The following is a 23098-nucleotide window of genomic DNA, read 5'->3' as shown; positions in this document are numbered from 1 at the left end:
ATGGGCTGGGCCCACCTGTGTATGAGTTCATGGTTGCAATAATTTGGTTGACTAATCTGTGCCTAATCTAGTTCTTTAGGCAAGAAGTAGGTCATCTTTCAGGACATAACTTGTCCTATCTCCCATTTTACTACTTCCTCCTAAGGATTTCTCTTTTGATGGTGGCACTGTAAGACTCAGTTTTTACTTAATTTAGCTGAGACGGTTTCACAGGCCACCAAGAAGCAATATGGGATGAAGAGGACAGTGTTGGAGGAGCGATGTCCGTAGCAGGTGGCAGGGGAGGGCAAATGGGCCATCAAACCCAGCCTCTCGCCGTGGCCTCTTGCCCCAATCCTTTCACTATGACAACTTTTCAGATGCCTGTTCTGAAACTGTTGTGTGTGGACAGTGAACAAGAAAGACATTTTTAATTTTTATTGCCTTTGTTATTTGTTTGCTTTTGTAAGACTTAAACTTTGGCTGTTTTGTGATTAGTGAGAAAGGAATGTTGATTCTCCCTGGAAAACACTTTTTGACTCACAGGATCTCTGTTTACTACAACCATTACCTTTTATTTATGTTTGCCAGTCGCCGGGCAGCTAACTAGACTGTGGCATATGGGTCCCCAAAGGCAAAGGAGAAAGACTCCAAATGTTGTGTGCTGCCTGAAAAGGAGTTCATATTTATGATTTCGCTTACCTCACATTGTGAGTTTAAATGTGGCAATTTTCAAGCTGGGAAAACAATTTCCATTAACAGATCCTGGAAATGTACTTTTAAGTCTTTTAGATACCTCCTTCTTTCTCAAAAAAAAAAAAAAAATCCCAAGTAGACTCTGGGCTTAAACACACAAAGGGTGTTTGATTGACCCTGGGATTTCTCTTGAGGTTCCTTGCAGGGATAAGCAGCCACTGCCTAGATTTTGTGACCTTTCCTTTTCCTCTCTCCTCTACCTCTCCGTTTTAAGGGACCGCAGGTAGAAAAACTCGAAATGGGACAGGGAGGGGTGTCAGTGGAGGGACAAAGGGGAACTGGGCGTAGGAGGTGAAGGCCCAGGGAGCAAATGAAAGAGAGAAAAAAGGTCAGGGTTGCTAAGTCCTTAATTCTCATTTTTGCTGTGAGCTATCAGACCACTTCTCTGCCTTCAGAAAAAAGGCCTCCACTGTGTCTCCTTCTGGTACAGAATCTAGTTTATGGTCAATGGTGTGAAGAGGTGTTTAGATAAAGTAGACAATCCTCATGGACTGAACCCTCCAATGGGAAATACAGGAAAAATTTATATCTTATGTTGGGCTCACAATATCACAATCAGATTAAAAAAGGCCTGAAAAGGTATTTAATTAAATTTCACCTCTAAATACCCTCCTTCTGGATGATTCCCTGGACTTGAACTCTGATCCCTTATGTTATAATGGTGTTACAGCTTAATGGTGTGTTGGTTAGTCTCTTCAGACTGTCAGTACCCCACAGCAGAAATGATGGTTTCTGTGTTTTTAGAACTTTCCCTGTAACACTTAATACAAGATGATCTATGCAGTGTAAAACCTTGAGAAATACATCCCCCCGCCCCAAACAAATGAATGAATGGGCAAAATCTAAATGCAGTATCATCTTAGGTGTCTCTAACTCAGCTATCTGGCAGATTTACCTCTCTGGTACATAACAGAAAAGGACTAGAAAGTGTGCAAAGAAAATGCACAGGGTCATAGAGTGATTATTGGAGCTAACATTTTATTGAGAACTTATTATGGTCCCAGCATTGTTCTAAGTCCTTTAGGTGCTTTATTTCATTTAATCCTCACATCCCTGGTTGGTTGTCATATTATTACTATTCCACAGATAAATACATAATTTGCCTAAGGTTCTAACCCAACTCTGTGTCCTGAAGCCCATGCATGTAACCACTGTGCACGTCAGCTCTCCAAAGACAGGGTGCTGTATGTATTGACAAGCTCTCTTCAGAACTCACGGACACCGTTTCCCTTTTATTCATTCAGTATTTTTTAAAACTTTTACTTTGCGCACAGTTGTAATGCCCAAGGATCTCATTCTCCAAACCTACAACAGAGTCAAGGCAGCAGATGGGAGAAGCTTCATTGTAGACTATTTCATAAGACGTTAATTTACAATTTGACCAAGCAGTTTGTTCATTCATTTGTTCCTTTTTCCTGTTCTTTCTTTTCTTTTTTAAGGAGACAAAAATGATGGTGCTAGAAGGATGGTAGCCTGGGGCTATTCTGGGTTTGACAAACTGCTGTATAGTATGTGTCCTCCGGAAGACTGGCTATACTGTAACTCAAGGCTACTGATAACCAGTAACGATAAAATCCTCAAGGAGAGCTCATGTTCACTGTGTTCAAAACAGAAGTTAAGGAGGTATGGATTTGATGTTAAAATATTCTCTTCTAAAAATATTATACTCAAATAAAGACAAGAGCTTAATAAAAGAACTCAGATATCTGGAAAATCCAGGGCCCTGGAAAGCATAGCCTATCCTGCAGACTAGTTTCCAGACATCTAGATTTCATGGATGAGGAAAAAAAAATAATAAAGCAGAGGTGGGAGACCCAGTATAGGTGTGTGTTAGTTAAGTGTTAATTCTGCTAGGTAAAAACATTCAAAGAGAGCAGCTACCATCTTCATCAGCTTCCTCCAATTGAATTAGGGCCACTCAAGGAATCAAAGAAATATAGAAAGGACATTTCGAAAACAAACAGAGCAGCAAGAGTCATTAGTGAGGATTTTACAAAGGGCTCAAATACTGATGGTTATAGCAATTACTTATTTGATTAAATAAATTTCTAGCAGAACTCTTCTTATGCCAAGTCCTGTGCTTGGCATCAAGTAAAACAAATAAACATTAAAGAAAGCAAATAAAATAGCATCAGATATGGTCCTAATTGGGTAGAGTATGGCTCAACTGAAAATTCCCAGATTTAGAGAGATGTTCAGTGTAAGGAAGATCCTGGTCCTGGGTCGTCAGAACATGCAGCTAGCCCTGGAATCACTAACCAGGTGATGCACATGGTATTTATTCCCCAAGAGGGCCAAGGAGCAGAAGAAATCCCCAACTACGGGAGTCCTGACTTTCAGCCACAGGAGCTGATGGGTCCAGAGCGCATCTGAGTCAGTGAATTATCTTTGGAAGTCTTGGAGGATGGGGAGGAGTTGCAGTTTTGGGAAGAGAGTGTCAAGGACGGCCTTGTACTCACTGCGTTCAGTGCATTCAATGTTGCCAATGTGAAAAAAGCTTGATTATCATACACTTGCAGGGAAATTAAAGTTGGGAAAAAACAGCCAAGGGAGATATTTCAGTGGTTTTAACTGGGCCTTAACTCACGAAAGGTTAAGGACTAAATTCTGGGCTTCAATTCTGAAGCAATTGTCCACATTCCATTCTTTTCTTCAAAAAAGGAATTCAAGCATCTAAGGAGGGTTGGATCACATTTACACACAGCCTGTGATGCTACCCTCTGTCTCTTGTCCCCCAAACAAAGCTTCAGTTTTAATCAGACCAAGCTGCTAGGCATCCTGCTGTTCTTCAGAGCAGTGTCTCTTCCTGCTTCTGTATGCTTGCTGTTCTCACCTTCCCCTAACCCTGGCTGCCCTGCAGGGCTCTCATGTTTTCCTTGAACCCTCAATGTCTCACTGCCCTTTCCTTTAAACTTCCCTGGCACCCAGCACTCAGTTCATTGCCTTGCCTAACACTGTTCCATGTGTTTTATTCTTAATCTTTAACTTGACTATAAATCCTTTGGTATAAAGAGTTAATGTCTTCAGGCCAGTTCCCTAAATATTTATGAGGGCCAAAGAAGCATCAAGCACTGTGCTAGGCACTTAGTAGGAATAAAGAATTGAACAAGTTTTGACTTCATCTTTCAAGGAATGTACCATCTAGTGTGGGAGGTAGAGAAGCTTCTTAGTAGTTCATGGAGAACTATATCTGATGTTATAATAAAGGGTTCTGGAAGCACCAAAAAAGGAGAGTGGTAAATTTTGATAGTGGGTGGGAGTTAGAAAACCTTGAAGGAGTGCTCTATGAGAAGGGAAGAGTGAAATCAGAAGCCTAAGCCAGGAGGACAGGGCCTGGGCAGTGTGGTTATGAAGGGGGGAGCTTCTGAGAGAGGAGCTCACAGCAGCTGACTGAGTCCAAAACACAAACATCCTTGAATGCTATACCAAGAAGTCCACACTCTCTGCGGCCAGGGAGATATGGAAGGTGTTTAAGCAAGGAGAGGCCTTAGCAGCCCATCTATACTCTGCGATCAGTGCTAAGTAAATATGTTCCAATTACTTAGTACCTAATGGCTCAGAGGAGAGGAACAGACAACACGGAAAATTTTAATTTTCCTGAATCCAGGGATAATGGAGATAATGGGTCACCGCAAAGTAAATGGGGCTCACTTGGAAATTTGAGATTAGTTGTCAGTGGAAGAGGAATTAGATTTATTCTCTGAGATGCTGGAGGGCAGAATTATATCAGGAGATGAAGCCGCAGGGCCATAGATAGCCGCTCAATGTGACAGCAAACCTCAGAGCTGTTAGAGTTCCCTGGGAATTGCTATTTGAAAAGCAGCAGTTTGGCGGGACATAGTTGGTGGGACAACTGTCTGTCGGGAAAAACATGAAGGGAATTCGTGAGCTAGATAAAAAGTTGAGATTTAATCAGTGGTTCCCAAAAGGCTGGTCCAATGAGGCAGGCCAATTTGTGATGAAGTTTACATGTACTGATGGGAAAATGAGGAGAGATAAGGTTTGTATGGTGAGTTTTCAGAAAGCTTAGCCTTTCCATTTAAAGGGCAGCCCTTTATGTGCAATTGATTATTTTCTTCCTTCTTTTGTGTTAGCACAGTTCTTCTCCTATGAAATGATGAGAGATGGTAATTTTTTGTTTCCTTTAATATCTTCCCTTGGCAAGAGCAAACATTGTCAAGGGTCCCCACTCCGCCACCGTTTTCTGGTTTGGCATTGTATCGGTCCGTGACTTCTCCAGTCTGGGGACTGCGAGACTTCTAGGGGAGAGACTTCAAAGGGCTCTGCATCCACCCTGGCTGTTGATGAGTGACGTTTGAGGCCATGTGGGGGGGCTGTGAAGGGTGGGGAGGGACTCCTTCGCACAGGTCACAGGTCAGTGCATAGTGAGCATGGCCAACCTAAGTCTCCCTTTCCTATGGCTTGTGCGCTCTGGGGCCTGGGTGGTCCTGCCACGAAGCAGGCCCCACCGCCACCTCTGTCCCTTTGCACCTCCTCCTAAGCCAGCCAGGCTGCAGCAGCCCCTCCGACGTCAGCCTGTGCAGGCATTAAACCACCTCGGCTAGTGACTGTCTTAGGGAGACACCTTCTTTGGTTGGGTGTTTCTGCCCCTTTGCTGAGGCCAAACCAGAGCCCCAGCAAGAACCACAGCTTGCTGGGCTGCCACACCTGATGGGAAGAGTGGTCGAGTCTAGGACAGAACTGGGCGTTTGTGGACCAGGGTCCTACACAGCATCCCTCATCTCCTCCCTTTGGGACCAGGGTCTCAGAAACTCCTTCTGGTGTCAATCCAGTTTATGACGTCAGTGTGGACCATCTAAGGTATGTGGCATCACTGGCTGGGCAGAGAGCTAAGGGTCCACAGGCTCTACTGGCCTGCACCTTGGGGTGCAGGACAAACTGGGAGAAGTGAATGACTGAGCAGAAGGAAATAAAAGAGGTAGTGGGATTATATCAGAAGCCACAAAGGCAGATGCTTAAGGGATGCAGGGAGGGTCAGATTTCTCTCTACCTGTGACCGCTGCAGGTGGTTCCCCTCTGGGGCAGACTCAAGGAGCAGACAGTTCAGGGGTCTAGGAGGAGGACTGCTGGTCAGGCAGCGAGTCAGGCTGAAGACACAGGTTTTGTCTTTGGTTTCTGACTTATAAAACATTATGAAGGAATTGGCTTAAAAAATAAAAAGCAAAAACACATGTAGAACATCCTCTTAACCTCTCCACTCTCAGGTGGAGGAAAGACTCTGAGGCCAGGGCTGCGGCCCTCACTCGTCTCCGACCAAGTTACATGGCAAGTCCTGTACCCGAACCTAGGGTGACCCACTGGTCTCAGCTTGCTCGGGACTTCCCAGGTTTTAGCACTAAAAGTCCCACAGGCTGGAAACTGCACGCTTGGGCAAACCAGGATAGTTGGTCACCCTAACTACACCTCCGTTTTCCCATTTGTAAAATGGGAATAATGACATGCTTATGCTCCAGCTGCTTGTAGTGTGAGCATCAAACGGGGTGTCAGACATGAAAGCACTTTGAGATGAGCTCCAGACAAACGCAGGAGCTGGACATGAAGTGCCACAAAATATGCCCCTCTGTATGTCGGCACGTGCTCTCCTGGACACACGTTGCCACTTTGTACATGTTCGTCTTATAAGCATCTACCACATGTCGTTCTCTGCAAAGGCTGCTGCAGTGACCTGGGCAGAACGGAGCAGGCCTGCTTTCCTGTCCCACCCCACCTGAGTGCTCTAGAGCTGCAGACGTGGCTCTCTGTCATACACCAGGTCAGGAGCTCTTCAGGCCCTGCACCCAACACAACAGAGACGGTCTTAAGTTGAGATGTATGCTGTCCAACAGGGTTGTACTTGAGCCCCCAGAAGCTGCACTCTAGTTTTACATGTGTGATATTTATTTCTGGCCCTGTAACTTCCTTTAGCATCTTAGGGCTAAGATCCTCTGACATGGCACAGAGACCTGGATGGGGACCTGAAATCTGGCCCCTCCAGAAGGGATTGTACAGACAGAAAGCATTTTGGAGGCATGTTTGATCCCCGCCTGCCCCGGATTATGAGAAGCAGATGTCAGCAGTGCATTTGCGGCTCACAGTAAACCACATCTGGTCCTATGATGCGGAGCCATTTGCCAGCAATCCTAGCACAGGGTCTGTGTCAGATTCCTCAGAGATGCTTGACAAAAGGTAACTGAGGGAATGAATGAAAGTCCCCCCACAATTACTGCAGGGAAGGGGAAACACCATTCAGAATGAGAGCCAGCCCACTGGTCTCATCTCAGTCACCTCTGGCTCAATGAAAGGAAGAAAAGCTGGGCCAGTTCTCAGGACTGGCCACTGAAAGACAGATGTCAGTGTGAACAGAATGCTGGGCGGGCAGCAGGACCATTATTTTCTTGTGGATTTTAAAATACACATGGTCGGGATACTGGAGAATTATGTCTGCTAGTGATAGAGAATGGCTTGTGAGGAAGAGAGGAAAACGGACCTTCCTGGCCCCCCACCTGGGCCTGAGCCTGCCCCTGTCTTTCCCTCCTTCCTTCCCTGCCTCCCCTGCCACTTTTAGCTCCTCAGCTCTTGCTTCAGTAGCTCCGCCTCCCCCCTTTTTTTTTGTAATGGGATTCCATGAGAGACTTTGAGGAAATGGTTCCCCGCTGCAAACAGCAATAATAAAGATGGGGAAAAAATGCAGGAATTACTCTCCCCTTCACTCTCATACTGTCTGCTTGCTATGTTTTTTACCTGAAATACCTTTCTCCCTAACTTGTTCACAGATAATTCTCTCCAGTGGTTTAAGACCCTGTTCAGGGACTGCTGCCTCGTCCTGGAGGCCTTCTGAGAACTCTCATCCTGGGGAAGGGCAAGATGTTAACCCCTACCTGCATGGTTTTCCCCCTGTGCCTTGTTGGTCTGTCTGTCTGTCTGTACTTGTTCCCTTCCTTGTATTAGTGTTAGTTGTTACTGCAGTGTATCTTCTTTCTTCCCTTCTCAATTGTGACCAACTCTCAAAAGTTTCAATAGTTCACACAAAAATTGAGATTTCCAGTTTCTTTGGAAGATTGGGCCACATTCCCACATGACAACATGACAACACTAGATCAGAACTGAAGGGAGGCTCTCCCCTTTAGACAGGCACATACTCTCTCATTCACTAAGTCCCCACCACTTCCTATGATCATTTCCTAGAGACTGTCAATTCTCCATTTAGAGCATAGTGTAGTGGATAAGAGCATAGGCTCTGAGGCTGGGCAGCTTGGGTTCAAATTCTGACTCTGCCACTTATTGGCTGTGTGACCTTCTTAACCACTCTGTGCCACTGACTCATGATCTATAAAATGAGGTTCATAATAGTATCTATTTCATTGGGTTCTTATGAGGATTACATGAATTAGGGAATGCATATGAGGACTTAGAGATTGCTTGCCATATATAGCAAGTACTCAATAAATATGAACAGCAGTCATTACTTTTCATGTTTGCAGTGTGACTTGGTTAGAGTATAGTAGTATAGCCTGTACTCATGACTCTACTAAAAATGAGGAAACCACATAGGGATTTACCCTGAGTCTATTCCACTCATTTTCATCACCAGCCCCCTGGAGGCATTTGAGGCTACAGTCCCTGAATTAGATAATGAATTTTAGGTGTGCCAATGTCATAATAATTTTGTTTCCTTAAGAGGATTTACTTTAGCCTTTGAAAATATTACACCTGGAATGTTGGTAGAATTAAATTGCATGATTATGGTCATATACTTTCATCTGTTGCCTTTACTGTCTTCACTAGTAATGGCCAAAGAGACCATGAATTAAGAGTTGGTTGGTTTGATTTGTATTATATGGTCTATACTTTAGGCCTAATATTACCTGGTCCTCATGAATCAGATCAGACCTGTCAACAAATTTCGTAACGTGCTCACAGTGTCACCATACATGGAAGCTGGACATGTAGGAATCAGTCAATGTGTTGAGCAATAGGGAGTTTCCTACATGCTAAATTTTCTGCTAGGTTCTCTGGGACAGTTGGCTCTTGCTTCACTGAACTGTACCTTCAGATATAGGTGGACAGAAGGAAGCAATAAGAGGAAAGACATGGGTGTGGGGTGAAGCTGTGGTGTTTGTGGGCCATGAGGGGACTGACCAGGCTAGTGCTGTGGATTCTCTCTCTTTTTTTTTCTAATTCTTCCAAAGGAATAAAATGAATTCCCTTGGGAATAAAAAATGTGATTGAGAGGTCATTATACTCTTTTTCTGCTAGTATGCTCTGAGGGGTGAACAATGTATAAACGTTCCTGCCTTTCTTTTGTTGGGAGCCTCTTTTGGCTTGCCACCTTCATCTCAGCAAGGAGACGTCCTCTTCCTTGGTCAGGGAGTCACCTGGTCTGGCCTGTTCCCCTCTGAGGAAGGGGCTGCTCAGATGTGATTATCAAGCCATGGAGCCATTCACAAAATGTTACTGGAACAGAAGACCCAGATTTCCTGTGCAGGGACTCAACTCAGGACTCCCCCTTCCCTTTTCCTTTCTCCCTGCCTTTGGAGACCAGGGTCTGCCCAGGAGTGTTCTACTTTCAGACATATAGAAGGAAGCAATGAGGCTACTAGCCGAACTTTTGGGCACCAAGTGGAAAAGGGAACACAGTTGCACATTTGAGGATACCTGTCTCTTGGAATCCTGATATCTCCACCTTACTGTGAGGAAAAGAAGCTGAGGGTGGTCTGGCCCAGTGAAGCCAATCACCACTTATTTGGGTCAGATACCCAAAAAGAGAATATGTTTAGTCCTGAGGGGAAGCAGAAAGACAGGTAGGGGAGGAAAGGAGATTAATGTTCAAGAATGTCTCATGCACCAAGAGCTCTTCATAAGTGATTTCATTTATTTCCAAGACAATCCTGTGAAAGTTTTATCAGGATCCTCATTTGGAAGATAAGAAAAGTGAGCCTCAGAGGGATTAAGTTATGATAGATGACAATTCTTAGTCACTTGGGTGTGTCCCAGGCACTGCGTTAAGCACTTCATATTATCTCATTTAATCATTTAACAACCACTGAAGTAAATGCTAGTGTTACCTCCAGTTGTTATATTTGGGGAAACTAGGGCTTTGGGAAGTGAAGTGACTTGTCTGAGAGACTTTTGTCAATTAGCAGACCTGGAGTTAGTAATCAGGCCTGACTTTAGGGCCCTAATGAGCAGTCCATGGTCTATACTGCTGCCTGCTACTTTCCCAAGATCACACAGGTTGTAAATGTGGGAGGCAGGGTTTGAATCAGCACCAAAGCACATTGGCTTCCCTCACCCACAAGCCTGAGTGGCAGAGCTGTGACAGGCATCTGCTGTCATTTTATAATGGCAGCTGTCTTCTTAGAAAAGACAAAAGTGTGGGCCAGTCTGAAATGAAGTTGCTGATGAGAAGGAGAGAAAAAATATGCTGTTTTTGACAGCAACAGTCCCTTAAAAGAAAGCAACATACAATTTGTGTATCTGTGGGAGAAAACTGTGCTTCAGCAGGCAAATGACAGCCTGGGCTGGGCCGCTGTTCTCGCCATGGTAAAGGCCACTCACTTCCCATGTTGTTCGTCTCCCTAGACCCATCCTTGCCACCTTGTTCAGCCACCTTTCTCTCTTTCTCTCCTTCATCTGTTGCTTTGTCATTTATGAGATTCTCAACCAGGCATGATAAAAACAGAGCCCTAACAGGAATAATGCACGTTTGTCTTTGTGATTTCACCATAATTCTCCAAAATAAATCTGCTCCATGGAGCTCCAGCCTAGTGCTTCAGGAGGGAGAGCTTCAGTGGTGGAGGCCCTCAGGTGGCTCATCTCTCCTGGTGTCTTAAGGATGGCACCTTACTGGGTGGCAAACGCAGTGAGGGATGCCCCCATCAGCAGAGAGGTGGGGATGGGGAAAGGAAGAGGGTTTCAGAGTCAGGGTTTGTACTTAAGCTCCATTCCACAGATCACATGGAGAAGCTAGGCAGTGTCATCTCTCTGAATCTTAGCTTCCTAACCTATGAAAGGGAAATGGTAATACCTAAATCCAAAGTGAGTGACGATTAATGTTTGAACCTGGGGCCCCGAATGCATATTTAGTGGAATGAAGGCAAGTCTCCTCTTTGCTCCACACTTACAGTATAATCAGTCTAAAGTCATTGGATTTTCATAGTTGAAAGGAGTTAAAAGCACTGCAGAGTTTTGGGAAGCATAAAAATTTAGGGGTGTTTTGGTTCAATCTGTCATGAGCAAGAAGGGAGCCTTAACACTGTGTGGGTATGCTCTTTCCCACTTTTAGGTGTAGGGCAGTGATGGCAACCCATGGTTGGTTCCCTGATCCTGGAGAGAAGGGTTTATGTGCTCCCCAAAGGCAGATAATGCAGAAGGGAGGCAAGAATTCCCTAGGGAATTCAGGCAGCGCAGCCAGCCAGCTGCTTCTCTTTATTGGGAAGTGTTTTCTCATTTGTATGTTGGTTGGGTAGGACCAAATGACATTGCTTGTGTGTGTGTGTGTTAGGTGGGGAGAGAGTAAATGAGCTTCATCCTCTGAATAATTGTTATTTCTTCACAGTTTTCCTCCTGACATCCATTCTCACCTATTGGTTGAGAAGAGGTTGTGGAACCATTTTTTGGGTTGATAATCCAGCTCTCCAATTTCCATGCCAGGTAATCCTGGGCCAGTTCCATAACCTCTCTATGCCTTACTTAGTTTCTTGAACTGCATGGTCAAGATGAAAACAGTATTACCTTCACAGCATTATAGTTAGGATAACATAAATTAATGCACACCAAATACTTTAGAGAAGGGCCTGGGATGAGTTGGTGCTAGAGAAATATTATCACTAGGTGTTAATCCTCACCACGAAAATGCTACATCAAGCCTCATCACCCTCTGCTGGGACTTCTGCACCGGGCTGCTGCACCAGTCCCTGAGGAGGCTGTCTCCGTGTTCTCTGTAATCTAGCCCATGTGTCCTGACCTGAGAAGCTTTTGTACTGATGCAGCTCTCCTTTGGCAAACCTCCAGTCTATTCAAACACACACACACACACACACACACACACACACACACACACACACACACGCACACACTTTCTGCCTCCCTCTGTCTCTTTGTCTCTCCCTTCCTCTTTTTCTCTCTCCCTTTTTATTCCCCTCTCTTTCTTTCTTTCCAGCTCTTCTGAAGATGCAGGCAAACCCAGCCTCTCTGCTCAGAGAGCTTTGTCTCTGATCAGGCCAGACCTGGGTCACAGAGTTCATGGGGTTACCATGACAACGAACATCCTTGGCTACCCATCAGGAGGCAAGGACCAATTGAAAGGGACTGTCATTTCCCTGGGACATACTGTATTTATTCTCAGCAGCAGGCCATGCATTGGTACTATACTATGGGAAGAGGGTAGGAGGGACAAACAGAAATATCAGGGTTTAATTTTTTTCAGTGTGCTGTCCATGGGGGAGGTCCACACATTGTTCTCAGAGAGAGACGTTTTATTTCTAATGCAGGCAGGGATGGGGTGGGGTGTGGTGGGGTTCATATGCATTTCTGATGGACACAGTTTCACAAAGAAGGAAAAAATACATTTTTTGGCTCAAAAGTGTCTTTTTAGTGGGTCTAATGGGAGGAGGATGGAGCAGAGAATTAACAACATTAATGAGTACCTCTGTGACAAGCACTTTATCAGAACCCAAAGCAATAGCAATGAATTATTATTATTCCAATTTTATAGAAAAGAGAACAGAGGCTCAAAAGTTATAATAACTTACTAAGCTAGGTCAACCTGCTGGTGAACTAATGGCCCTTGAACTTGAATTGATGTTGTTTGACTCCAAGGATCATAGTTTTTACATTTTGACACCATTCAATGCAATGTCCCTGTCATGTTCCCATGACATTAAATTTTCCTTCTCTTTCTAAGGTGCTGCCTCCTCAGACTACTTGTACATCTCTTTTCCCTGCCCTCTAGCCCCATTTCCCGGAATGTACTGCTGTCTACCTGTAACAGAATCACCTGGGGGACTTGCTAAAATTGCACTTCCCTGGCTCCCACCCTGGCCTGTAGAATCAGAAGTCTTGGGAATTGGAGCTGAGGGAGGAGTATTTTTAACCAGCTTCTCTACTTTAAGTTAGGGAATGGTTTTTTAGAGCAATAGATTCAACAACACACAAAACAGTGCTTGCTTATTTGTTTCCCAATCACATTCTGCATCTTTCTCCAAAAAAGATCTCCTAACGGCCTTCTGTAACTCCCAGATCAACAAACAAGAGGTGTTCAAGAAAGGACCAGTGAACCAGTTTGTAGAAACAATCATGTCAGATTGTCTCAGTGCAGAGGGGGCAGCTGGGAGGTGAGAACACTCCCCATGTAAACCTTGATATCTCTTCCTGTCTCCTTTAGCCAAATGCCAATATGGACAAGCAGTTCTTAGCAGATATTTCCAAAAATAGGGTTGTATAAAGGGAGAAAAATATATTCAATAGGCATGCCAGGGAGACTAAAATGTTGATGAGTAATCTTGAACTTCTGTCTGATTAAAAAAAAAAAACAGATATAGGCAAGATACAGTCAGTGCAGTAGGAACAGTAGGAAGAGGGAAACGGTCATTGCAGTCTCTATCATTCTTGCTCCTGTGCCATGAATTTTGTACCCTGCCCACCAATGCCTTCCTGAAACTTCTAGGCATTCCAGAGGTAAAGCTGAGGAGGTAGCAGTAATTCTTTTTGGGAGGTAAATCCCACCACATCTTCCCATTTTCTGTCCTTTCCAGAATCTGTTTGTACCTGATCAAGCCTTAGGCAGGAGCACAAAAGACCCGGAAAACTTATGTAACAGACTTCTTTCCCAAACCACCAAATCTTAAAGGAAAGGCTGTGACTGGTGACCAACTGGGAGCCCTTCACTTCTTCCATCTGTCCCCATTGATTGTGACCTGGAACCACATTCATTATCTCCTACCAGGATGATCGCAACAGCTTTCTAAATGACCTCTCTGCCTGTGTTCTTCCTCTCTCAAAGTCACGTTGCCGACCACTGCCAGTGTGACCTTTGGGAGCCTGATTCACGCTCCCTCCAAGGCAATGGCCTTCAATGGCCCCTATTGTCACTGAATCAAAAACAGAGAGATATTTGAAATCCTTTACAGTATGGCCACAACCAATGGCTCCTATGTATTAAGCATTCTCTAGTTAAAGTGGATCCCTTGTTCCTGAAAACAGGCCTTGTGTTTTCCCACCACTGCTTACTCTATCCTCTTCTTCTGGAGCACCCTGTTCCCACTTCTGTTTGTTACTTCAGGGCTTATCTTAAAGGTTACCTCTGCCATGGAATCTTTGCAAATCTTTCCATTTCAAATGTTGACTCTTTTGTGAGTGGTTGGTTGTGTTATGGCATTGGGTAGAATAACAGGTGCCCGTGTAATTCTGCTCATGAGCTCTGTACTGGGCTGTGCATCATTAGGGGCTGGGACTGCAGGTCCCTCACCTCCACTCCCTCCTCTACTCCCTGAGTGCTGTGTGCCGTGCTGTGTGCAGAGAAGATATTCAGAAAGGAACCTATGAAGCTGCACTGGAAAGCCCAGGGAGCTTGGGGACCCTCACCCATGAAGCTGTAGGAGGAAGCTGCGCTGCGCTGCTGTCCCCTTGGCCCACACGTCTGGCTTGGACAAAGCATGACAGGAGACAAACGTGATCACAGAGACCAGAGAAGACTCCATATAACCACAGTTACAATTAAAGACCAGTCTTTGACCAATGTCCTCATTAGGGTCTAACTCTTAGCAAATCCATTCAATTCCTGGTGGATGGTTTGTGAAGGAGAATCATTAGTTGCAATTTTAACTTAGGCCGATGTGGTATGGATCCTTCTTGGGTTGGTGAAACAGAGGCCATGTCCCCTTAGGAAACTGAACACATCATCTCTAACTTAAGGGGGATATCCATCATAATAAAGAAAGGAGACTTTAGTTCAGACCAGCAGATACATTTAGTTGGCAACAAAAGAGCCCAATAGATCATAATTAGTGGATTTACCAATTGCCTTTCCCTAGTGACCGGCATTGGCTGTGTAGGTCTTTATCCACAACCTAAGGGCTTCAGATACACATCTCAGCCCCTTGCCCAACCCCACACATGCAGTGACAGCCAACAAACAGCATCTGTTTGAAAGAAACACCACCTGTCCAAATGGAAAATCAAGCACTGAACCACCTCGCTTCATTAGAGTATTTGTTTCCAGAGCAGAAGAGACAAAAATACCATTCTGTCACTAACACAGCCGTTTAACGCTCTGTAGGGGCTGTGGTCTGGCTTCTGCCAAGTAGAGTTGGCACGTCTTAGAGGAACATTTGGGCCTTAGATATCAGTTCTTTGACCAGGGGCAGAGCTGAGTGATCTGCCTTGAAGGAACCTGGAGCTTTTTCGAGGAAAGCTGGAGCGGGGGGAATGCCTGACAGATGTGGTGAGGTCTGGCAGCAGCAAGTGGTGGAGAAGGATGGCCATGGAGGGCCTTTCTTGATGCAGGCACAGGTACTAAGCCTGGAGCACAACTGCCTGTGAAGGATGCAGGAGCCTCACCTTTCGGGCAAAAGAGAAGTGTGTAATGATGCCCGTAGTGTGCTGAAGCAGCTTCCTGTAGTGTAGCCCCTTCTAAAGAGTTTGCTGCTTTATGAATGTCTGAACAGTCTTTAAGGAATAATTTTCTATATTCTAAGTAATTTGAAGACAAAGTTGATTTCCTCTGCCATACCATCTATGAGAACATATAAGCAGCCCCTTTTCCGTGGGGAATAGGAAACACATACTACCCCTTTACTCTCCTCACTTGCCACCTCTGCCATGCAGAATGGTTTCCTGAGATCGGATCAGTGCCTGTTAAAGTCGCTGGAGTAGGTATGAGTGTTTGCAGCATTCGGTTTGTCAGGACTCTTTGGTATTCGACCATGCCTTGGGAAATGGCCCCTTTTGGGGTGCATGAAGCAGAGATATGATGGGAATTTAGCTGGAGAGAGTGTGTGTGTGTGTGTGTTTACTCATACTTTCTGCAAACATTTTGCAATGGTATGTTTCATGGAACCTCTACACTCTTGGTTGCTAGGATGAGTCCATTTAATTCGGAGATGAGAACTAGAATCCCACAGAGGGAAGAAGGACTTTCCCAGGCCAGAAAATCATGGCCCTTTTAGGATGAGCATTACTCTTCTGTTTTTGAGTCAGAAGCTCATGGGTATTGTAAAGGATGCCAGTGGAGAGAGAAGAGCACCGGGAGAGAGCTGGGAGCCTGTGGCCATCAGTTGGGTGTTCTTAACTTGCACATGAACCATCAATATTTGGAATATGTTCCTTTTCATTTCTTTTTCCCTTTCTCTTACTTTTTTTCAAAATCAATAAATGGTTATGTCTTATAGAGATATAAACAATATAATTGGTTTTTCTTTAATATAGAATTGAGTCATTTTCAAAACGTTTACTCTGAAAAGAATCTTTGGGCATGAAAAAACCACAGAAGCAATGTTACTGTTCTAACGAGTGGTACGTGGTGGTGTTAAAGTCACTAACCATTATCACCTTGTGCCTTTAGAGTGGTGAGCAGATGCTCCGGGCTCCAAAAGTCTGCTCTTTTATTTTTGAGTTAATTGTTATTATTTGGCCACTATGAATAGGTGCCAAGATCTTAGCAAGCATCCAGTTTTCTGCCTTTAACAGCTATGTGGGTCATAATAAATCCAGCACAGTGCTAGGGCGAGTACAGTCACAGGCTCTGGAGTCAGACCGAATGGACTTGAAATTTGGATCCTTCCTTATTAGCTGTGTCAACCTGGTCAGCTAATCTAATTCTGTGCCTCGGTTTCCTTCTTTTTAAAATGGGGATAAAGGTACTTCATAGGTATATCATGAGAATTATATGAGTTAATGCACAGATCACAGTGTGCGGCATGTGGTAGACACTCACTCAGTGATAGTGTATTAGAGTGGAAATTCATGAAATTGATGCGAGTGCCAGATGACCTGACTTTTAGGTTCATGTCACTGAAACATCCAGTATTTTCTGAGTTTTTCACTTTTTACCAGGCTGCTATGTGTGGGACGGGGTGGTGGAAGTACTCTATTGACTGGACAAATCATGTCACCTCTCTGCACCTGGTTTTCTTAACTTTACATCCTACTGTTTAGATTGAATACTATCCTTGACTCATAAAGCTCAGTAAATTGTATTCAGCATCACTGATGTTCCTGGACCTATAAGGACTCATTCTCCACTTTGGCTTTCTAGGGTTATGTTCTGTAAGATTTTTATAGAATAGTCTCTTCCAAGCACTATCCCCTGGGTCTCCTTTGAACTTTGCCTGAACTTGTACACAAAGTCTTTTAAGTTCTTACAAGCAAAAATGCATGAGTGATAAATATCAGGCCATTCAGTTTCCTTTTAGTACATACATTCAGTTATATTTACACTCTTACAGATATCTTTATTTCCTAGTTTTCAGATAACTACTTAGAATCCTTCAATGTACTTTGATTTCTCTACAAATAGGGACAAAATTCCTTTACAAACTCCTTCCCTATCTCATACGCCAATCTCAGCTTAACATTTTCTCCTCTATTACCTGTGCTCTAGGGGCATTTAGTTTCTTTGACTTCAGCAACTGTGCCGTGATTTCTTGCTTTAGTCTTGCACATGCTGTTCTCTCTGCTTGGATTTCTCTTCTCTCTCCCTCCCCTCACTTCACCTCCTTAACTTTTATTAAAATGTCAAATTTCTGCTTGAATAAAAGCATCCTCAGAAGTTCTTAGCCAAATCTGAGCCATCCTGCATGCCAGATTGGATCTTGTTTTCTCTGGGTGTGTTAGAGATCTTGTCTTTGTCTTGACTGTTCTGTAGTTTCAATGGAATCAGCTGCTGATTTTCATTTGGGTCTCATAATTTTTGAATATGAGTATTTATGTCTTACATAAATTCTCAAAAATTCCCTTCAGATATTGCTTCTACTCCATCCTCTCTTGTCTCCATCTGGAACTCATAGATGATTCATGTTTGTTTCTTTATTTTCTGTCTTTTTATCTCTCTGTGTAGTATTTTGAGGAATTTTCTCCAATTTTTTCCCCCTACTACAGTATTTTTTTTCTTCAACTTTGTTTAGTTCACTGTTAAACTTTTCCACTGAGATTTTATGTCAATGAATCTACAATTTTTTTTAACTTCTGTAAGTTCTAATTGGTATTTTCCCAAACATGTTTGGTCTTGTCTGATAGTGTCTTTTTTCTTTTAAAAATGTTTTTGATTACTTTTATGTCTTTAGTTGTATTTTGGGTTCTTGCTCGTATAGACTGTCATATAATTTGTAACTTTTCCCTACTTAGCACAGCCCCCAGAAAAATCAGCTTATGCTTTTGCTCTGATTTTGATTTCCTTTTTCCTTTCTGGCCTAGGGATTTCCTAACTTGCATTTAGAAAGCTATCACTTATATCTCTACCCAGCCTATCCAGATGTTTTATAGTGGGAGTTTTGTTCTGGCCCACTGGTGGTGGATGTCCTCTTGGTCCCCTTGCATAGACTCTCATAGTACATGTCGTATTATCGTGAAGCATTGAACAATGATCATCTGTTTAATGTCTGTCTTCTGCAGTTCCATGGGGCCGTGGACTATGTCTATCTTATTCAAAGTGGTAGCTCTGGTTCCTAGCCTGGTGCCTGGAACACTGCAGGGCTCAATACTACTGAAATGAGTGAGCGAAGTGGAGGTGGAGGTGGCTCGGGGTGTCATGTCACGATGGGTTAGGACCACCACTCCTTCCTTCTGCAACCTTTTCAAACACTTCTCACCATTCCTTGAACACTACCTTCCCTAAAATGATTTAATCCTTCTGTAATTGTCACAATACCTCACAGGTGACTTCACACTGCTGTTTTCAGTTACCATCTATGTAGATTATTCCATTTGGACTCACAGTTGCCTAGGACCTAGGATGGGCTGGGATGATTATCCACTCTTTACAGATGAGGTAACTAAAAGTTGGGGAGACGATATGTCTTATCACTTGTAAATCAGTCAGCAGTAAATCCCAGAATTAAATCTAGGTCTTCTGACTCCAAAGTCTCCTCTACCTTAGCTGTTTGGGATAGATTCCAGAGCTTCTTTGCTGAACTAACTGTTCTTTCTAAAGAAATCAGTATATGGGAAATAATTGGCATTTCGATTCATTCAGTGTTCTTTTGATTTGCACAGCCAGAGTGTCAGGACTCAGACTACTTGATGTTTCATTTGGACAGTGTGTTTATGTTTCCTTTGAGACAAACATTAAAACCACCTTCTGTCAGAGTATCCAGGTTGCTGGAGAACTCTGTTTATGGCCGAGTTGGACGCGGGGGTTCTGGTAAAGGATGGTGTCACAGATCACAGAACAGAAACACAAGGTTCATCGATGGCTAACACACTTGGAGGGGTCAGGTGAGGCGTGGGCAAGAACACATAGGCAGTGACAGTCATAGCAAGCTGAGGCCACTGGATCAATTTCCAACCTCAGGGCTGAAGATCTCAGGTGGCTGGAATCTTCCAGGCCCACAGATGTCCAAGCAGAGCCCTCTTGACAGCTCACACTGTGGCATGGGAGCCACGTGGCAGACACAGCAGCTTCATTCCTGAGATAGGGAGGGGAGAGGGAGTACCAGGGAAGCAAATCTTGGCTACTTACCTCAGGGCGGACCCCTTGGGTGTCGCGATGCCATAGCCTTTGGAATCCAAGTTACCTCCCACCTTCATGGTGTCACAGGGTTTCCGCTGCTCAATGTACTCGTTCATGGTGGACTCCAGAAGGTAGGCGTATTTGCCTTTGGATTTTCTCACTCGGATCATCCCCTCCTCTGTGGTCCGCACAAAAACTGATGGCTCTGCTGACTTCATGTATGTCCACATCTTCTCAAATACAGCAATTTTAGACCTCTGGCAGGGGACAGGAACAAAGCTGGAATTAAGGGCTGGCTGTGCTTGGAATTGAGGTCGGCACACACACTAATGAAGAGCTGAGTGTAGCTTGATCGCACATTCATGAGTGAGATTAGCTCAGGAAGAAACAAATTATGAGTGATTGCAAAATAAGAGGCTCTAATTAGTATCAGTAGGTTCCAGAGTACAAATATCTTGCGAATACAGAATGAACAGAGTAGCTCAAAATCTTTTAATTACTGCTGAGTAATTATATTCCTCTTAGATATGGGGAAAGTTAAGAAACCGGGCTTTGTCTGGCTTTTAAAGTCATTAGAGAACCTATTGTTCAGTAAGGCCATCTTCATGCAGCCCACAAGTGGAGAGCTGAGTCTCAGTGGAATCTGATGCCATTATTGGAAGAAAACACTGAAGCATTTCTGGATCATGGGAGCCAAGTTTCAGTCATCCCAGATTATAAGATTGGCCCTCAGAATGTAAATTATTATCTGATAAAAGCTAATAACTTGGGACCTAATATTTTAAACCTGTTTACATATCAAAAACTTTAAATCTAGCCAACTGCTTTCCTAACTTCCTCTTGAGCTCACTCTGGTTCTCCTTTCCTCTGGGACCTTCCCAGTCTGTTGACTCTCCTGGGTTCTCTGGTTTTCTCCAGCCACATCCTTCTAGTCATTTCACAGACCAGAAAAAGTCCAATGTATTCTGAGAGGACCTCAGTTTCACAAGGGCAATAGTTCTCAAACTCCAGTGGGTACTGGAATTCTGTATAGAGATTATAAATGTGCAGGTCCCTTTGCTCTATGCCTATGAGTTTAGTAGGTCTGGGGTGGAGCCTAGAATAAATATTTTTCAAAAGTTCTCCAGGGCTGCTGTATGGCCTGTGGAGCCCTCACTTTTGGAAAGTTTGTTGTCAGGGCTGATACTCTCCTAGAGCACGTCTGGGCCGTCACAGGCCAGGCTGCTAGGAGGTGAGTCACCCTGCATGTGCATAGGGCTCAAACGTCTGGATGCTCTTGGAGGGTAGGGGGTATCTTCCTTTGTGTGGGTGCTTTGCAGAGATTAACCTTGCACATAGTAGGCCCTGAGCCTATGATCCAGGAGCACAAGTCAATCCTGTCATCTAACACTCTTTCTAAAGGGCATCCTTTTCCCAAAGGGTAAATGTATTGCAGGGACACTTTAATCTGGCTTTTGAAAATGTTTTGTAAATGGACAAGTGTTAATCATAAAGAGGGACTGTTTTTTAAGGACAGTTACTATTGGAGTCATGCAACCTATAAGCTAGTAGTTTATGTATAGATTATTGATTTTAGTATAAAAGTCATCATTATACAATGTATCATTTTTCTTTTCACACAGACACTGGGTTTATTTCCTTGATATAAACATCAAGCATTGGCAAAATATTCATAGACAATTAAAGTGGTGAAGATCTCAGGTGGCTGGAATGTGACAGTTGTAGTCACCTGGGCCAACTGATTGCAGAGATATTTGGGCCCAGGAAAGTTCTAGGTCTCAAGGGAAAATTAATGGGAATAGTTGCTGAGAATTTCTGGGAGGCATTTTGTAGAGTGTGTCTTAAGTTTTAATAGTCTATACTTAGGTAAATGAGATGATTTTTTTCACAGTATTGTTTACATTCTGGAAAGGGCACTAGACAGGGAGGAGGAACCTTGGGTTCTAGTCCTGGTTCTTTGGCTGACTTTCCCCATCTGTTCCGTACGGGGTTGGGGCAAGGCGAGCTTTTAAGTCTCTTCCTAGCTTGAAATATCTGATTCTTTACAAAATATACATCATTAGAGCAACAATGTCCATGTGAGAAAGAAGAAAGAAAGGAGAAAAGGGAGGGAGGATCTCAAAGTTTGGGGAGAAATACCCAGAACCAATCATAGCATCTACAGTGCATTTAATATTCTTTCCCAGGAAACAAGCAAATGTATAAATTCAGCTGTGACCAGATTTGCAGATCATCTTCTAGGCACAAAACCAGCACAACACACAGCGCGGCGATTGCAAGATGCAATTTGACCTGACAGGATGGCCACAGCAGGGAGCTGGGCTGCTGACAGGCAGGGCTGAAGAGCCGTCTAAGCAACAGTATGCAGAAAATTAATATGTCCTCTCAGCTCACCCCCGGTGCCCCGAACGCCAAGGCCTCTGGGAGCAGGCTATTAGGAAAATCTGATCTCCAGGGATGCAAAGGCAGTGTGAGTGGCAGGGAAGACTGGAAGCATACTTGGGGTATTTGTTCTTGGGGCTCTCCTATCATCGGCAGCTCCCAGGGCCCTTCACACATCTTAATTAAACTGTCGATGGAGGATTAAGTGACTCTCTGGGTTGGGGCTGCCGAGAAGCTGTGGACTACCCTGGGGACCAGAAGCCAGATTTTTCACACTAGCAAATAACAATTCTTGTATCACTATCCCCTCCTCCTGCCTTAAGAGGGTGGTAGGTAGGATAGTTTGCAAGGTCAGTCACAGAATGGAAGGGTTCATGGGAAATATCTTGTCAGTGCTCTGTTTTTTCAGATAAACTGAGGCCCATGGGGTTTCAGTAAACTCTCCAGTGTCATAGTGTATTAGTGGCAGAGCCGGGACCAATTCCCTAGTCTCCTGATTATACACCTAGTGTGTTTACACTGCAACCAGCTGCCTCTCTCATTTTAGGCTTTGTATCTTACTAGCTGTGTGACCTCAGGTAGGTAACATAACCTTTCTGAGCCTCAGTGTTCCTCTCCTAACAATGGTGGTGATGGTACCCACTGCACAGATATGTGAGAACAGAGACAAAGTGCATAACCCAGTACCTGGCACATGGTAGGTGCTCTCTAAGTTACTACTTAGTTGTGCTCTTTCTTCAGGTTTTACCTTGGGTAGGAATGCCCCAAAAATGTCTGGCTTGGTACCAGAATATTAAATACATTGTAGATTGCTATGATTATATACATGGCAGACACTGATATCAAGAAAGAGTTCTTGCACATGGAGCCCAGACAAAGCCTCAGAATCATCTCAGCATGGAACTCCAGGTGACTACGACTGTCACATGGACTGCCACTTATTGGTCACCAAGGCAGTCGTCGTGGTTAGGGCACAGAGCTTGTAGAATATTCACTGTATTGGTTCCTAATGCCTAGTATTGTGCTGGACAAGAGATAGAAATATATCAATGGACACAATTATTAGTAGAACTTTGAGGTCTTAAGTCCCAGCTGTGCTTCCTAATTATGCCCGTTTTCTTCTCTGGGCCTCATTTTCCCCACTTATAAAAGGAGAGAAGCTTAGACTCGATTTGTCCATGGGCCCATCTGGGAATCTGAGTGATCTCTAAGCAAACGTAAATTAATGACACCACCCTGTTAGGACAGTTTCCTTCCCTGGGAAGAAAACCGGGGAATGAAGGTGGGGGCAGGGGATGAGGAAACAGATGTTGT

The 23098-nt window shown here is 44.1% G+C and overlaps 1 protein-coding gene across 7 annotated transcripts in view; it reads right to left on the bottom strand.

Annotated features, from left to right (window-relative positions):
* Positions 1-23098, bottom strand: part of GRIA1 (glutamate ionotropic receptor AMPA type subunit 1) — a 287460-nt gene that overhangs the window by 20717 nt on the left and 243645 nt on the right. For all 7 annotated transcript variants that reach the window (XM_057491002.1, XM_057491010.1, XM_057491016.1 and 4 more), the window contains one exon: positions 19412-19659. In XM_057491002.1, the coding sequence (XP_057346985.1) occupies positions 19412-19659 (248 nt within the window). The remainder of the gene's footprint in view (positions 1-19411; positions 19660-23098) is intronic.

The sequence above is a fragment of the Manis pentadactyla genome, chromosome 2 (assembly GCF_030020395.1).
Source record: "Manis pentadactyla isolate mManPen7 chromosome 2, mManPen7.hap1, whole genome shotgun sequence".
Classification (NCBI taxonomy): domain Eukaryota; kingdom Metazoa; phylum Chordata; class Mammalia; order Pholidota; family Manidae; genus Manis; species Manis pentadactyla.
The sequence above is the reverse complement of the archived record's forward strand: the minus strand, read 5'-3'. Positions and strand labels throughout refer to the sequence as shown.